The sequence below is a fragment of the Diachasmimorpha longicaudata genome, chromosome 17 (assembly GCF_034640455.1).
Source record: "Diachasmimorpha longicaudata isolate KC_UGA_2023 chromosome 17, iyDiaLong2, whole genome shotgun sequence".
Lineage (NCBI taxonomy): Eukaryota > Metazoa > Arthropoda > Insecta > Hymenoptera > Braconidae > Diachasmimorpha > Diachasmimorpha longicaudata.
In genome coordinates, this window is record NC_087241.1 from 3829531 (window position 1) to 3848189 (window position 18659).

General features: G+C 42.7%; 1 protein-coding gene across 5 annotated transcripts in view; it reads left to right on the forward strand.

Annotated features, from left to right (window-relative positions):
* Eip93f (Ecdysone-induced protein 93F) overlaps nt 1–18659 on the forward strand; it is a 74033-nt gene that overhangs the window by 14398 nt on the left and 40976 nt on the right. For all 5 annotated transcript variants that reach the window (XM_064136210.1, XM_064136213.1, XM_064136212.1 and 2 more), the window contains exon 2: nt 15418–16346. In XM_064136210.1, coding sequence (XP_063992280.1) covers nt 16253–16346 — 94 coding nt within the window. In that variant the 5' untranslated portion in view covers nt 15418–16252. The remainder of the gene's footprint in view (nt 1–15417; nt 16347–18659) is intronic.

An 18659-nucleotide genomic window follows, 5' to 3' on the forward strand; every position in this document is an offset into this window, starting at 1 on the left:
TTGGAAATGTTATTTGACAGATTTTCATATTGATTTAATCATTTAGAATTATTGCATTGGTCAATTAAATCAATTAATAGGTCATGAATAGTCAATGATAATGTCATTGATGATAATCAATGGGAGAGACTCATAATTTTTTTATGAAGAATTTGCTCAAAGTAAATTATTTAATTTTTAATTCTATTCCAAGAATAGTTTAAAGTATTTTAAAATATTTTTAACAGAAAATTTCTTTGTTGAAACTAAGTAAATTGAGGGAACATGAGATCTCCTCAGACATGTAATTTTACCCCACAAATAATTGTTCGGTCAGTGACAAGCTAATCTTATTTTTTTCCTACTCATTGAAAGAACTTATTGACATTACGACTTTGAAAGGTATGAAACTTTCAATTGCCCAGCGATCCACAAAACCATTGCGGAGAGTCCAAACGTAACGATGTATAGATAAAAAGTCAGTCATTATTCGTTGAATGTTCTGTTTATGAATGGATAGAAAAATGTGACTTGTCTTTATTTTCATAAATGCCAATTGCATTGATAAAAAAACTAGACTACCAGCAATTTCTGTCGCAAATGCCGTAAGTCGACGACAGACGACGCGCATCTCCCAGTATTTTCTCAAGTGTTAGAAAAAATCATTTCATGAGTTGAAACGTACGAAATTATCGAGTTTCCCTGTTATGAATAAATAATGTTTTGTTGTTGACCCAATTGTTAGGTCAGTTTTGACTGGAATCGGACAGTTTATTCCCAAAAAAAATTAATCGGCGAAACGCGCGGACAATTAGGAAATTAAATATTCCTTCACGAAAGCAGTGACAATATACATGTATAGTCCGAATGTGAATAACTCCGGCATCGGTTAATTACGAACATTGAACTGAGAAATGCCGTTGAGGGTTGACGTCAAGGTTGCTGGGATATCCACGTTTAGCTGAGGGTACACGGGGTCGTTTGTTAAATCCCTGGTGGAATACCCATAGCCACCGACTAATTTTGACGGCGTGATATTCAACGACGCTGGCAAGACGACATCGGTGCAATACTGAGAGGGCTCCAAACACACTCCACCCAATAACCCATGTCCTCTTCTCATCCACCCACTCAATCCTAATGCAACCACCATGCCCCATAAAATGTCTATGAGCTTATCTATATGTGGAGTCGTCTTCAACTGTACCACTTTAGAAAGCTAAATTCGCTGGCTATTCAGTAGGTTAAAGTAGAAAATTCGGTTTGACCTCGATTTAGAATACCTCGTGGTCGACATTTGGTGAAACGAAATTTTTCCAAACTTGGATGAAGTGGTGAATAAACATCAGGCTAATTTCTCGGTAATTTTAAGTGGAAAATTACGGATTTTTTCTTCACAAAGCGACGATTTTTCTAGAAATTAAAATTTTCGGCTCAAAAAATGGATTTAGAGTGGAGTTATGGCGTTTATCTATTTATGTTCTATATGAGGCGCGAAATCCAATTTTCCGTTCACAATTTCTCTTCCGCTTTCATCGCTTTTTTTCTATTTCGTAATCCAATTTTTTTCCAACCGAATTTTTTAAAAGTTAATTTCTATTTGATTTCCTGGAATAATCCAAACCCAAACATATATTTTTCTATTCTCCCTCGATTACGGATATTTCAGCCCCAAAATGAGTCAAAATAGCCGCAAAAAATGTCTCAATTTTGACTGTCTAAAGAATTTAATTCTCCAATTCCCGTTAATTTCAAACCACCACCAAAATTCCTGTCACCACCTTTACCTCGAAAAAATTCAAAAATACCCCAAATTTGCAATCAAACCCTCTCCCCCTTGATTCCCTTCCCCCCTACCGCCCAAATGTTCTCATTTCCGGCCAAATTGGCCCCCTAAACTCCGCCTGAAACCAAACGAAAGCCACATCTCTCAACTGAAATGACATTCGAAATAGTGTTGAATGTTACTCATAAAGAAGGTGGGGGGCGGGCGAACGGGGGTGAAGGGGGGGCGCCGTATAGCATACACTCCCGGGTCGGGAGGGCGCCAGACGCGAGTTAGCAAAATGGCCGACAGATTTAGAGTTATGTAAGCCGTCAATGTGCCGAACGCAGGGAGTCTCGGACCTCGTCTCCTCACTCTCGCATCGTATTTCTCACTCGGTTGAAAGTCTAACTGCCTCTTCCCACCCTCTCCCTCTCAATTCCTCCGGCCCTCACGTTTATCCATCTTCCTCGTACTCACACGAAACTGGGATAACTCCTGTTTCACTCATTTGCACTATCCTCATTTTCACATGGAAGGTAAGAACTCCGGAGAGTGTGTATTACGATAACTGCGTTTCAAATCACATCGACAAACTACCCCGGTATAATTTTCATTTGCAAGTGTTTGGGTATTAGGGATGTTCATGTATTTGGTAACCAATACATAAATTCATCCCTTCAGTGTATTCGCATGCACATTTCAAGTGCTATGCACTAATTGGATATCCCCTTTTTACGCGGGCCACTTCCTCACCCCTCACCCCTCAACATTTCACCCCTTCCCAAGTCCCTCTTAACTCTATACTCCTGTCGCATACACACGTTTTCGACGGGATTCACTGTGATGTTTTGGATCACTTCAAGTTTTACTTCGTGCCTGGAGTTGTTCAACTGCATTAAGATCAATATTCCGGGTGCGTTATAATGAAGATGGAAACAATTAAGAAATTTGGTGGGAATTTTCCCGGGAAAGTAACGGAAATTTTTGGGAAATTGGTGGTTCGTGATTATTTTGGGGGATTTTGAATTGAGGAGACGAAAGATTTGGGAAAGAAATGTTAGACGGTGTCGGAGAAATGGGAATATTTGAAATTCAGGCATGACTGACTGTAGAGTTGAATACAGTCCTGCTCTCTGTTCTTCTCCACGCACAACCGACAAATTAACACCGACTTAACGTTATCCGTTATAAACAAATGCCCTTGTGTGACGTAAACCGTTTGACCAGTTGGACACATGCCCGCTCCACATGACTTGTGTGTACCTAATGTGAATATAATAGTTTGGAGAACATTCAGCGACACTAATTGGCTGGTCTGTTACATCGTAGCGAATACCTAAATGGGAATATTAACGTTTATGTGGAGAACTGAACTGGTGGAAGAAAAATGATATTCTATTGACACTTGACTGCAGATTGCCGATACAGGAGTCACACTGAATGCGAATTGGGAGTTTAAAAGTTACGAAGGAACTTAAGAACGAGAGTTCTGTAATTTTTTTAAATTTTCTTCGAGTTTTTCAACTCCTTTAAGTTCACAATTTAATGTCGTGATAGTGTACATAACCCACCAAAAAAACAATTTAATTGAGTTGTTCTTCTGATTATTATAATTTTTGTTATGGAGGAACGTGCGCTGGGGGAAGACATAATCAGAATTTTAAAAATAATCAAATATTTTCGAAGATTGTACAATAAATTTTCTCCACAAAGTGCAACAATGCAGTTGCTGCTCTTTGTGGAGAACTGCATGATATTGCCAGTTGGCAATAATTATCTCCTCTTCGGCCGTCACTTTCATTCAATGATTGATAAAGACTTGACTGGCTTTGTCCAGAGGCACGTGTAAATGCTGGAGCCGTACATGTGATGATGCCATACCACGAAAGAAAATACCGTGGGGGGAGGTGGGAGGGCGGGAAGAATCGTGTTTTACGTATCGTTCACAGTGCATGGACACACTGACCAAAAGTGCATTTTGCTATGAATATGTGTGGAAACCTGGTGGACGAGCCTCTCTGCGGTGACACACGGCTTCACCGTCCCCATTCTAGTTTGGCTATCTGCATCATTAAGTTTACGTAACCGCACAAACCTGTCAGCCCAGGGGACAGTTTTCGAGTGGATAAACCGCGGAACTTGGCCAAATGTGTTCTGTCGATGATTTTATCGATATGAAGAACTAAATACCTCGAACTGTGGGTGAATTATTCCAAAAATTTTCGGGGAAAAGGGAGAAAATTTTTATAAATTGATTTCATTGAAAAATATTTGTTTAGTTTTTTTTCCTTAAATTCAAACATTCGAAATTAATTTAATTGATTATTATTCATATTATTTACAAATATTTATTCATATTTTTTGAGTAAATTCTTTTGGGTTTTTTTCTTGAAATATTCGGATTAGAAAATTTCAAAAGTTTTAGGTGCAGTTAAATTCATCTGAAATTTCAAGAAATATTCAGCAGTGCGGGGAACGTTGACAAGATATACGCGTTAGTTGCGAAGAATGACGATAAGTATTAGTTCATTCGCAAAATTAATGTGGATATACAGTAGTCGAGCCATCGATGAACTCACGGGTGACGACGAGGCTCGTTAATTAACGCAGTGTCCCGGAATCTGGGGCGGGATCTGAGTTGAGCTTCTGTTAATACTCTGTAGTTTAATGAGTGGGAGAGAGAGGAGGATTTGCTGGTTTTGCCGGCGGCACGTGTTCCTGATAATCTCGCGAATTATCGGGGCACAGTGATCCGGCACCAATTGCAGTCGAAGACTGCATTTGCTTCCTTTTTATTATACTGACGGAATGTTTGAGTGTTCGGCGATGACGTGCGAGAAGTGGGAAAAAAATGACACTTGCGAGAGCAATGGGAACATATGTTTCGATTTTTTTATTGATTTCCCTCGACTATGGGGGAATACTATTTGATCTCAGGAACACAGGAGTTTAAAATCAATAATCGACTTTTCAAAACTAAAAATACTACTCCGATGACGTCACAAAGATTCCGGATTTGTTATCGATTGCAGACATTTGTCACGACTGGATTTTGAAGGTGTCATGTTATATAAGGTATAATAAGGTGTCATCTTATATAAGGTATAATAAGGTGTCTGAAGAGGGGTCCACTTTCTTTATCCTCCATTAATATTCATGATTCAATAACTTCATTGAAGTTCTGGTTAATTATGTTTATTTGAGTGCCATAATTTTTTGATGATTCTTTATTCAATTTTTCTTCAAAAATTGATCCATCGTGCAGACAAAGTCAAATTACGTTTCAACAATATTTTTTTCTCCATCTGTTATTTTTCTGTCTTCACTCATTCCAACAATTCCACCTCAATTTTCCCAGTTGTAAAATCCCTTTTCACGCATTTACACCCCGAAATTTAATTCCTCGATTCATTTGTCGATGTTGTTCTCCCATCCATGTACCAGTCCTCTTCTTCCCTACTCCCCCTCCCGTTCCCGGCAATTTTTCAAACGATTCATTTCTCCCGCCTCGAAATTGATAGAATTAAAAAAAAATTAGCATACTCCGATTGAATGGATATCGACCGCAGTACCCCTCCCCCTACTCCCCTCCTCGCGCCCCCACCCACTGTCTGGCCACTCATCCATTTTCCACACGCTTTTCCCAGCGTCATAAACAAACATGGGATGATGATGGTACTGCTCAATGCGATTTTAATCAGTTTTTCACGTACCAGAAACATTCATGAAACGCGACGCGCTTGCTAATGGATTAAAGGTTGCCGCGATCGCTTTTTGTGCGTCGAGAGTGCAAGCCACCGTGTTTATAAACACACAGCGTGTTATAATTTTATTTTTCAACCGTTGGTGAATCCCACCCCATGTACACTCCCACCCATCATAAATCCCATTTACGTGCCAGGATAACCTGAAATCCCCATTGTTTTTTCATTCCATAAACCTCTCCTCGCAAATTCACGCAAAAAAAAAAAACCATAATTTCTGGGGATGAAAAAAAAAAATGAAAAATGATAATAATAATTCCATATTCAAACAGAGTGAATTGAATGTCTCACTCAAAATGAAAAATTTAATTCTTTCCGTAGGGCTGTTAATAGCGGGGGTGAAAAAGCGTCAGGGAAAATCCATCAAATTAAAAACGCAATTATAAAAAAGCGTCGGATGCCTTTGTCGTAAAGCGAGCGCGACTGGAGACGAGTCAGTAACACTAAACCCACTCCACAATTTCACCCTTCACCCTTCCCCCCCCATCCCCACTCACCAGCCCAGTGAAGCCATCTCCCTGCAGATCAGACTCCCAAAGTGAGACGAAAACTACCGGCGCGAAATTACGCATATTCCTTCCTGTATTCCACCCCCGTTGCGCTCACTGAGACTCCCACCCCCTCCGCTTGTGTTCCAAAAAAAAAAAAAAAAACGCACTATCGATCCCCCTTTTTTTTCACGTACGTACAACCGACGAGTCTCAATTATAAAGCGCTTCGAAACATGCGACCCTTGGCGAAAGACGACGGGATGGGATCGTTGTGCATAAAAGGTGTCGCCTGTATGTGCACTACATACACGGTGAAAAGACGACGGAGTGTGGGGTGAATTTGAAAGAAGAGAAGAAGGGGTTGGTGAAATTTGTCGTACGTGGCGTATGCCGAAAAAAAAAAGGAACCGTCCGAGCCGAAAGATCCCGACGTGTAGTCCATTGTGTTTTTTTGACGTGTGTGCACTTGTGATTTGTTTTTTTTTATTTCGGCTTTGTGAATTTTTTTTTACACGCCCCTCATCGACATCGCCAGCCTTTGAGGCGCTTTCACATTTCGGCGGAGGGATTCTGATGGGGCAGGGGGAAAGGTATTGTCGGGAATTCTTGAAATTTCGTGGGGGATTTCGGATAATGATGTTGGGATTTTTTTTATGAAAGTTGAAAAAAAAATTTGTAATATTCACTGGTATGAAAAAATGAATTTTTCAATCTATTTCTTTTCGCGGAATTATTGTATCTAGACCCTATTTTCCCCGGATTCACCTCAAAATGAATAAATCCTCATTCACCCCCTCCATAAACCCTCTCCCCATTTATAAATATTCCTGAGAAAGAAAAACATTAAATTTCCAGTGCCATGAAAAAGCCCCGGCTTGTCGATACTTTTTAATAAAAAACCCAACCAATTAAATTGTTGCAGTAATAAAAGAAAGGAACCGAGAGACTCGTGGAAAGGCCATGGTAATATCAGAGTCATAATTTTTGAAACGAAAGAGCTCGGAAAAATGAGTAAAAAAAATAAAAAATAAAGGTACGAATCGGAGAAACAAAAAGATGTGGAATATCTTTCGCCCCCGGAAAGAGGACGAGGGAGAGGGAGAGTTAGTTACCCAATGGTACCCTCATCCCTTCCGCCTCCACCAATATCCACCCCCTTTCTCCCCCCGTCCCGCCACCCTTTAACCCACCGCTCCGCCGCCACTGTTGCACTTCCATTCAACCTTTTGCGTATCCCAGAGACCGTCGGGGCGCGTTTCATTTGTTTCTGGAAATTTTCAAATATTCGATCAATACGTAGAAAAAGGTAATATCGGTAGGGATGAAGAGGGGGTGGAAAAGGAGAGCCCGGAACCTGTGTCCGAGTTTCTGCTGGAGAAATAGTGGGGGATGGAGACGTGGAAAGAGATGAATACCATCGGATCTGTCAGGGCGAGCCCGTGCCAATTAATCATCTCCTTCGGGGGCGCGGCGAGTAATAATTAACGACCCCCTCGAACTTCCCCGCAATATACACTGTTCCCTCCTCCCTTCACCACCTCTTCCTCCCCCCCCCCCTCCACATTCGGGTCATCCTTTTCCGTATTTTTTTACTCTCTCATTCACTTTACCCATCGATTCCTAATTAAAAAGTATCGACAGTTTTTTGTACCACTCGCTGTGACAAATGTCTCCGCGAATTTTTCCGACGTCATATTTCAGTTCCCAGGGGTTTCTTGGGTATTTGGGGGGGGAGATACACTGGGAGAAATGTTTTACTAAAATTGTAACGTGGAAACCCAGCCCTCGCGAACGATGAATATTTTTTTTTTGTGTGTTATCACTTCGATTGGGAATGAATACGAGATGAAATTGAAATTCTTCAGATCAAAGTGAATTCCGCATTTGCCCTCTTGATAACTATATTTCCTTCCTATTGACATAACGCAATAACAAGTTGAACGAAATCCCCGTAATTTGTGTAACTTTAATTACACGTTTAACCGCGATTAGTCGAGAAGGGATGGAATAATCCTCTTGAGAAATCTGAGCTTGCACTCTGTGTTCACTCGCGTTGAGAATTAGAGATGATGTACACGGTGTATGTGTGATTTCACGATGGTGATATCAAGCACGTGTGAGCTTGTGTATTGGAACTTACACTAGTTAGTCGCACATTCAGTCAAACATTGAACAGTCTGCGAGTCGTCCTCTGTTGCTCGCAAAATGGATCATCAAAAGCGATGGGATTGCAGTCTTCTCGATATCAAGGATTTCAGTGCACGAGAAATATTTCGAGAGGGAAGTCATTGGGTGTGAATGATGATGCAGGGTAGTTCGTGAGGGATAACAGAAAAATATTCAGTAAAAATTATGGAGGGCAAATTCTCTTACCAATTTAAAAGGTGACCTGGAAAATTGATTGCTGTTAGTGGACTTTTTAGGAGAAAAATCAGATCAAAATCAGATATAATTTATCCATTACACTAATTGAATATACATTCACATTCTCATGACTCAGTAAATTTATCGCTCCCAGAAAAACCTCGCTCACAAAAATAAATAAATAATAAAGGGCAAACAAAGCCTTTCACTCGATTCAAAGTATCATTTCTCCCAGAGTAATCGTGTCTGAACTATCACGGGACCTATTCCCCTTACGCTTGCATCGCCGGTGAGAAGCTACCCTAAATTCAGTGGAGCCCCAAACTACCCTGAGGAGCGCTTTGGCAACTAGTCAATGTGCTGAGAGTGGAGGTAAAGAAGGATACGAGACCTGCGACGTGGTGAGGGTCGACGTAGGAGAGGGGCAGGGGGGGGGGGTGAAGCGTAGATCGAGTCATAGTGTGCGCCACTACTCCGAGGAAATGAAAGAGAGGGAGAGAGATGCGAGAGAGACTAGGCGAACTGTTGCTTCAGCAAGTATAGCAGAGGGAAACTGAGAGCTCAGTGAGTCTTTGACACGGAATTTTACCAGTGGAAGCCTAGAAACCGGATTTCAATGTTTTCCTCAATTTTTGCTGTCGCATTTTGTCAGGGGAAAATGAAATTCTCTCGTGTCATGGAAAACATCATGTGTGGCGTAAACACACTACTCAATTGTCAACGATTTTCTGATGAAAATTTATCCATTTGTTTGATACTTTCATGTGACAATTGTGGGATGAAAAATATTTCGTAGAAATTACGAATTTTTTGGGGGGAGGGAGGAGAAGAAATAGAAAATTTTGAGGGGATTGTCGGGTTCATCAGCGAATGAAAGGTGATTGACATTTTTTTATTGAATGTTTCTCTGCTAAAATGGAAAATCACGAGGTTCTGACTCGGTTGAGCGGCAACGACGAAGGGGTGGGGGGGAACTAGAGGGGGAAACAGGGTCGGGAGACGAGCCGTAACACTGACATCGTAGGCTCGGTCAACTGCCACGGGCTCTCACCACTACACGTGATCTAGAAGGTTCAGATATACGGGTTGAAGGATGTACGACTATTTCTTGCGATTTTTATTTAAAAAATTGCGTAACAAAAAAGCGTAATTATTATTTTTTTAAATATCGGTTGGTTATAATCATCGCCATCACATCCCCCCTCGCTCCAATCCCATCAAGAATATTTTAATAAAAAATGACTCCCCCACTGGCATCTACAACTCCTGCAAAAGCCCCCGACAAGACCAAAAAATCCCCCTCACGGTGGTGAGTATTCAGCCATAACGTAAGGGAGGAAACACGTAAAACAAAGTAACGACGAAATGCACTACCCCTTCCTTACCGAGCCCTCCCGCCGGTCCAGGCATTCGTTGCCAGAGTAAAAAACAAGGAAAAGAGCCCTTTCCACCCCTCCTGTGGCCCACAGCCCTCCCAGTCCACCTCCGGAACCCAGGAAAACGTCGAACGAAAACGTTAAAAACTGGGGAAGAGGAATGAGCGCGTTGAGGGATGGGTAAAAAACAGAAAGAGAGCGAAAATAAAAAATAAACCTTCATCATGAGGCGCGGGGGGTGGGTGGGGTGGGGCGGAGGGGGATGAAATATATAGCCCACGAGTTGAGGTGAAACGGAGGAAGGTGGCGGAGGTCGCTCGGTAAGAGGGCGCGGAAAGGGGATGGGAGGAAGGGAAAGAGGGTAGGGGGTTGGGCAGACCGGGAGGTTATGACAGCCGAGGTATTGAGCGGATCCTTCGTTAAAAAAAACGACAAGTACCCACCGCGCCGCTCCGAGGCGGCCCCGAAACGTTTTCACGGGGGGGGGGGGGTGAGATGGAAGAGGAGAAAAATAAAAGAGGGTAGATGGCAGGAGCGGGGCGGTGGCTTGAAGCGAAAGGGAGAGAAAGAGAGTGAGACAGAGAGCGAGACTTCGGTATCCAAAAAGGTGGCGAGGAAAGTGGTAGGTGGGGGAGGGGCCGAGACCCCCCCAAGTAACCGAATCCAACGCACATACCGGAGTACCCCCCTGGGCGATGATGGGAGGGGGTAGAACGGGTGGGTGGTAAAGGTAAAGTGGAAATAAAAAAACCAGGGAAAAAAAAAAGAAGAAGATGTGGAAAGGGAAAAAAGTGTACGAAAACGCGAGTGTGCGCGATCTCCTCTCCCACTCCAGAAATTTTTCTCTCCTACACTCTTTTTTCGCTTGCTCTTCCCGGCAACGCTTCAACCCTCTTCCCACTCTTTGCCCCCTTCTTCATCCTGGGGAGGATTTTTTTTTTTTTGCTTTTCTAACCGGCTTTTTTTCACTTTTTCATCTCTCTCCGTTACCGTCGTTTTCTCGTTCTCACTTCAGCCCTCCCTCTTCTCATCGAAAGGCCCCCCCTTTCCCCCTTTCCCTCTGCCACGTACCGCACGCTTGCCTTTGGCAGAGACCAACCCCTTCTTGGAGGGTATTACGATGAGTTCCTTGCATCTCTGAAAAATATTTCGCTGGGTCTCTCGCGTTATGTCGTATGCACAGCACTGGGTAAATAATTCTTCTCGGGGGTTTTTAGATCTTCTCTTTGTGTCTCACTTCAGGTGGGTGACGAGGGGGAGGGGGTGGGGGGCGTTTTGTTAGTATCGTGGCCCTTTGCTTTTTTTTAATGTGGTGAGAGCAACAAAGGGGGTGGGGGAGCACTGATTCGGTCATTTTCACTGTTATTTTCACGGAACGGTGGGAGGGCGAGGGCGGGGGGGGGGAGGTCAACGTGAGGGTCATCACTCTTATCCTCCGAAAAAAAATTTTGCAGGCTCTCTCAGTCATATCCAAGACCGTGTAAAATTCAACTCCCTGTCTCTTTCAGATCTCTATCCGTCTCACTTTTGGGGGATGAAGGCGGTGGGGGATGCGAAAGGGTGAGTTTCGCCTAGACTCACACCCCTCGGTCCTTTTCTTTCCTTCTAAACCCAGTGTGCAGTGGGCAACAAAGGGCATGTTCAGATACGAGGCCCGCGGGCTACTGTTTCGGCCATCCTCACTCTGTACTTTTCTCTCCCCTCCTCACCCTTTTTTTTTTACACTCTCCTTTTTCGCACAGTCTCGGACACGCTGTGTAACGGGTCTTTGTTAATTTTTTTTTTTTTTCATCCAGCTCTTCGGAGGTTTTTACTGGGCTCTCGTTGCTGTATTTTTTCCCCCTTTTTTGCGCCATTTTCTTTCTATTCGGGCGTCGTTATTACTTTCTCTCCAGATACGTACGGGTGCTTGTCTTCGTTATCACGGTAATAGGAGCGCCCACCGTATCAGGAACATCTCTCTTTTGTATTGTTATTACGGTGTTTTCGGGAGAGAGTTAATTTTTGGGTTAACAATGTTTTCACAAGAAAATTTGGAATAAGTTTATTGGAATATTTTATTAGATAAATAAACCCTCGATAATCCTGATCACTTTTGGAATAAATTTATCATCAAATCATTTCCACGAAATCAATAAACTTTTTAATTTATCGATACGTTTTTACTCGTTAAAAAAATTTAATATAAAAAAATCCATTATCATCTACAATGTTTCTCCACCCGTATTCAAATAATTTTTCTTCATCCCTTCAATGTCTCATATTAAGACCGTCTATGTTTCCACAATAAAAAATAATGTTATATTCCTTCCGTGCGGCAATCCGCCCTGAAAATAGTCAAGTATAAAATTTCGTTGTCAAATAAGGGTGGAGTAACGGCAGAAGGGTGAGATGGATTGGGTCGTGGTGGTGGGTGGGGGTGGTTCGTCTGTAAGAGGAGAGGGGTATGTCGACGATGACGGAAATGCACGCCGCGCGCGACGGACGTCAAACGGATGGGGTAAGAGGGGGTGGTGGTAAGGGGTGAGCGCTTGCACAACACCCCTGCCTCTCTCGTTTCATTCGGCTTTCGCTCATCCTCTCTCTCTCTCTCTCACTCAATGCGCGGATGAAGAGGGGCGGGAGGGGGGGGGCACAGGGGGTGGCTTGTCAAGGGGTGGTTGGAGGACTCTCGGGTGCACCTTGGATTCGCGTAATGGTAAAATCGATCAGAGGAGGTGAACGTAAGTAGGTATAGACCTGTGGCGACGAGGGCACACGCGCGTGGTTTGGTGGCGGGGCCACTTTGATCTTCGAATCGTTGAAATTTTATGTCACGCTATTTCCGTGACTACTGTAGCCTCACGTACATGTGCAAGAAACGACATCATTCCACTTCTTGTATTTTCCCCCCTCAGTTCTTCACAATCGCCATCATCTTACACTTGGCCTTAACATCCTCTCTATGTGGGGGAGGGGGGGAAATGGACGAGTTGAAGAGTTAGAGTCATGTCGATCACGTTCAATGCGAGTTTTTCCTCCCCCGCGCTCTCATAACGCGCCTTTTTCGCGAATCTCGGAATTGTGTGGGGTCTCCTCTGGATTTCCAACGATAAAAGTCTTCAGTTGGGTGACAGGGGGGGAGGGGGGGATGGCGACTTTTATTCGAAGAGTTTTGATTATGGGGGATGAGTCAGGAGGGTTAAAATTCACATATTAAATGTTGGAAAGGGGATTCAGGGGGAATAGGGGCGGAAGTGGGTCGAAACGGTGTTGGGTGAGGTTGATTGAAGGGTTAATTCCGAGGGTCAAACTTCAATATTTTCTGTTACCCTCGTGGGTGAATATTGTTGACCCTTTAATGTTAATTGAATTTTTTTAATCGGTATATTTCAGTTTGGAAATATTGACTTTGCTGGGCCCAATAAAATCACTGTCTGTTTTGTCTCAAAACTGTTGTCCCACCCTATCATCAATTTTTCCTTTTTGTAAACAATTGTCTGACCTCAAACGAGACACAAACGGCACACAAGCTCCTCGTGACGTTCCCTACCACTCGCTAATTCACCTGTGGTTGTTTTTTTTTTCTCCCTCTTTGTTTTTCTTTTTTTTACGGACACGAAATATATTCACCGGGCCGAGTAGAGCGACGAGTGACCCAAGAGACTTTTCTAACGATTTTTTTCCCTCTCGCTTCCATACCCATTCTTTCGCCTCCCGTCGCCTCCTGTGCGATAGTTTCTCCGGCCTTTTTTTTTTTTCGTTGAGTCTTTCCCACTGGCCAGGGTTCAATGACGTCTTTCCAGTAAATGTAGAAAGACACATAGACTCCCGGTGAATTGTACGTAGGAAAAACTACGACCGATATGTAGACCAGTCTTCGATCCGACCGAGGAATCGATCAATCCCACTGCATTTTCATTTACATCTATACCACCTACACACGAGAGCACCCAGTGGAATATAAATGAAGTGAATCAAGTTGCATATCGTGAAATGCAATTTGTTTACATTTACATCGTTTAATTGATTTAAAGATATACGAGTAGATTTGCCATTTTTTTTTTCTAGGGAAATGTGCTCTTGTTTTGTTGGGGAATATCAGGGCTTTAGTTTCAGCGACGTTTGACCCTGTTTTCGGACATTTTAAAAATTACGGTATAAAAATGCGCATTTTTTTATGAATAATAATAATTTTATGTTGAAATTTATTCGGAAATCAGACGTGTGATTGAATATTTTGGTCTCCTACATTTTCAAGACATCCGCACCATTTTTTAACGAACAATATTTCACTCAATTGAGGCACAAAAATGATTGAAATATCAGCAGAATGGTAAATTTTTTCGCGGTACGAAGACAGGAATCCCCAGCTGATTTGAATTATCGATAACCCCGTGAATATTCATAACCAAATTACCTTGAATTTTAAATTAATTGAAAATTCAAAAACATTCACTTGAACTTTACTTATTTCTGTTGATTTTCGTGGAACAATTCAACTGAAATTTCCAATTGATCTTTCCACCCCCGAATAGTTCCAGAAATTTACTTCTGACTTTTTCCTCAATTTTCCTCAATTTTCAAATGAAAAATTTCCAGCAATAAAACTCTTGTGAATTTCATTGGGGCGTGATTATTGAAAAATCGAAAAATATCTTTAATAAAAAATATCGGGCACTTCATGGTGCGCTTTGTCACTAAAAATGAGCGGAATGTGACGCGTAGTCGATGCCTCCATCGGCCCCCCCGCTAGTAGAAATGGTACAGCATGGAGTGGCGAGAAAATAAAAGAGGGACAGCTAAAGGAAACTCGGTAGAGGAGATTCGAGGTGAGGGTGGGTGAGTGCGAGCCGACGCGGGCAGGTGGAAAGGACGAAGGACAGAGCGAGGGTGGAAGGGGTGGAGACGACGGCGTGAGGGGCTAAGGGTGGCCCCGGGGGGGGGGGTGAGCGAGAGGGAACGGATGAAAGGACGCTTACCAGCTACTACCTATTGATCGCCAATTCTTTTTCTCTTGTTGCATATTAGGTGCACTCTGCCCTCCCCCTTCGGCCGCCATCGACTCCTCCACCTCCACGAATCAGTCCCTACGTATTTCCGCCCTCCGAGGCACCCCTTCTCCGGGCTCCTTTTTATTTCCACCTTTGCCTTACACACTCTATTCTATGTAATAATGCACATGAGAGTGGAGTCAGGAGCAATTTGGCGGAGGGTTTAATCTTTTTAGATTATGAAATTCCGAATGGAATTTGGGGGGATTAGATAAGGGCCAGTTTTAGGTGGGATGTGGGGTATTTTGAGAGGGTGTGGAAGGATGAGAATATGTAGGGGAAACTATCCTGCTTTCCGAGGGTTTTCGAAGGGTAAATGAAGGTCTAAAGATCCACTGGGAATTTTATATGACTTGATGAAGGTTCCGGAAGGGCTTTATTGAGGGTCTAAATTTCTATCGTCCCTATGGACCCTTCAGGGAGGCGTGGAAGGGGCCAAATATGAAGATTCTACTCCTTGACCCTCGTTAGGGTGACAGAAGGTCAGGTGAGGGTGAAATATTTACAAACCAGCGACCCTTAGGAACCCTCATGATCCCCCTCGACGATAAACTTCCACACACGGCTGTCAAGCCAATGAAAATATTCGTCGACGTAATTTCCGATAAAATTCTAATGAAAAAATAATATTTCTGTTTTCAGATACTCGATTAATAATTCAGCGGTCGTGTCATTGAGATCAAAAGTACTGGTGTGCATTCACGTGTGATAAACAACGGCGGACGAGGAGGAAGACGAAGAGGATAGACTGTTGTTACTCGTTGTGGCCAGTGGTGCTAGCGGAAACGGCGTCAGCAGTGGCGAAAGAGTCAACCGGGGCGCGGGAGATAAGGAGGCGACGAAGTAGAAGAAGGAGGGGACGGTGGAGAAGGGGGAGAAGGACGACAGCGTTGGCGAGTTGGGTTGAATTAACACAGAGAATAGCCAGATATACGTAGTGAAGAGTAAACGCGTGGAGGAGTTCAAACAAATGATATAAATATTATGACATATATTTTAAGAAATGAAAAAATAATGATGAAGAGATCTCATGGGTCATCAGCATTCCCCCGTTGAATTGTCATTCAATGAATAATATTATGACTAAACATCATTACTGAAGCCGTCGCCTTTCTCCTCCCGCGCCGCCCATCAACGAGACGCAAAAAAAAAAAATTTTAACAAATCATCTAATAGAGTTAATTGTTATAATCAAAATTGTAAAGTTGTTCAACGTGTTTTGTTGATACTGATAATCACGGATACAACGGCCAATAATCACGCCCCCAGACAACTCGTACGTCCGTGGAAGAGCTTGGGTGTACATCAGTATTTTATACTTAGTGACTCGCTCAGTGTCGCTGGTTGAGTTTTGTGTAAAAAAAAAAAAGTGCTTTTAGATAATATCCACCAAGGTGGACAATCTGGGATACAGTTATTATCGAGACATCCCGGGTAGGCGGACAACCACACATCCTAAGATGTGATTTTTCCAAAAATGGCGGATTGCCCCTATGCCCGCTGCATACAGGAACGCAGACACATCAGGAGGGAATTGCTGCGATGGACAAAGAATATGGTCTTCGTAGTTGGTGAGTACCTAATTAATTCTATAATTAATCAAAAATCATGGAACAATAACTTGATACATTTTTTTTCATCATCATAAATTGGTATCATCCATATAAAATAATTATTATTACTGCTACTATTATTATATCATTTCGGGACAATTTCTGGAGTCATTCTCCCCTTCACCCCCTCCCTAAATAGATCTCCCCCTCGTGCCTTCTCCCCATAAAATCCCCAAAAGATAAAAATCATCTGGTACTCTCGCGTGACGAATAATTTATGCAGGACTCTTTGGAGTTTGCCGCTACGTGACAGAGTGTGGGAGCTTCACCAACCCACCCACCCCTTCACCCACACCACCCCCCCTACCTCACCCCCCCTACCGCACCACACATGCAACTGTCTCTCACACTGGTGAGATTTAGAGAACGGATTGAAACGGCTGTGTCGAGCGAGAAACCTGTTGCCAGTGGAAAAGCCCCCGCATGCATCAGCCCGCCAGCCCCTACCAGTCCCAATTTTCCGAGTGTTTGACCCGAACCATATCCCCCCCCCCCACAACTGTGCATGATAATTACTCGGAATTTTTTTATTTCCTCCGTTCGGGTGGGAAAGAAAAAAAAATTACTAAAGAAATGAAGGAACGGGCGTCGTCCTGCGCGTATGCCTTGACCACGGACAACCGCGCCCGAAAACCTTTTCTTCCCCTTCCTTATTCACTACCCCTCAAACTACACCCTTTAACCCCACCTACAGCAACGTACCTTGCACACCATCACCCCTCATTCCTTTTCCCTAACCGGCGTCGACTCACTGCTTCATCCCCACCAGTTTTACCATTTTCTTCACTGTCGCCTTGCACAGAATCGAGTGAGACTCAAGCGTTTTCTCGTGTGCTTCAAACGTACCATCATAATAACGCTCCGTAGTTCACGGTATTGTGATGAATAATTGGTGATGATGATTTATTTAATTTTATCGTGGCCGAACTCCTGTGGAGGCTATTGGGCACATCGTTTTCGGGAGTTTTGAAGGAGATTACGAAGGAAGAGGTGAGGTCTGTGGCTTTTCAAACATGTGCTCAGTCGAAAACGGAGGAAGGGTATTACCTCGTGTGTTGTGGTTGTCGGTGATGCGGGAAAAGAATGAGATTAATTTTGCTGATGGTCGGGGGGAATTTTTGGGGTGGAGAATTTTTTTTTGAGGGAATCTTCGATGACTGGTGGTTATTCGGGGGGAAGAAATATTTTACGCGGCCGGCGGGTGGCGGCGGGGGGACGAGGTAACAATGATAGTGAATATTTATTGTGGAAGGGTTGATTAGGAACATATGTTTATTTTTTTAGGGAGATATTGATAGGTTGCGAAACTGAAGGAAATTCAGTTTTTAATTGAATTACGGAAATGATTGGAAAAGACATTTTTTGAGTCATGGAATTTATGTTTTTGACGGGGTTTAATTAGGAGAAATGAGTGGTGAAGTGCTTTCAGTGATAAGAAAACAAACGAAAGTGGATTTTTTTTTTATAGACAACTTTTTTAAAAATATTATTTCTTCTTTAGTTTCGGAACGAAACTGAACCTTTTGTCCTTCACAATTAAATTTTATAACTTCGTTAAGGACTGAATGAAAAATTATCTCGCGCGACAATCTTCTTCACAGCCTATTTTCTCTCATAATGTATTACACGTCTCAACCGTTTATTCCAGCGCGATTGATCGTGCGTGATTGAGATTCGATATTGAAGGAAGTGCTAATCAGTTGTCATTGATCCACAACTTCCGGTGTTATCCCCATTCATCTTTTTATTTCCTCTCATCAAGCACTGGATTCACCCTTAGCTGTGTCCTTTTGTTATAAAAAAAAGTTCTAAAAAATTTACTCCTCGAGTTTTTTAACCAGAAAAAATCTTCCTCATGAAATACTGTTTATTTCAAGTTGACGAATCATTAGTCGTTAGTCTTCCCTTAAAAACCATTTTATCATCCAATAGGAATCACGATAAATTTATTCGAACCCCCGAAGTGATAAAAAAACAAATTTTATTTTTTCCTTTACAAATTTTTTTCAAATTTTTTTCATTTTACTCCGGGCATATTATTCTCGTCGTAAATCTCTCTCAACGACTTTTGACGGTATCATCAACTCTCCGAAGCTCCGGCTCCTCACGAGATGACCCATTACCCCGAAAAAAATTATTTTACTTCCTGACATCCCTCCCACCACTGCTCTAGCATAAAAATAATGCATCTATGGTGCTCACGGTCACGGGTACCCATTGACACTGGTGTTGGTGCATGTGTGCCAGAAGACGTAATCGCGATTGAGGCCG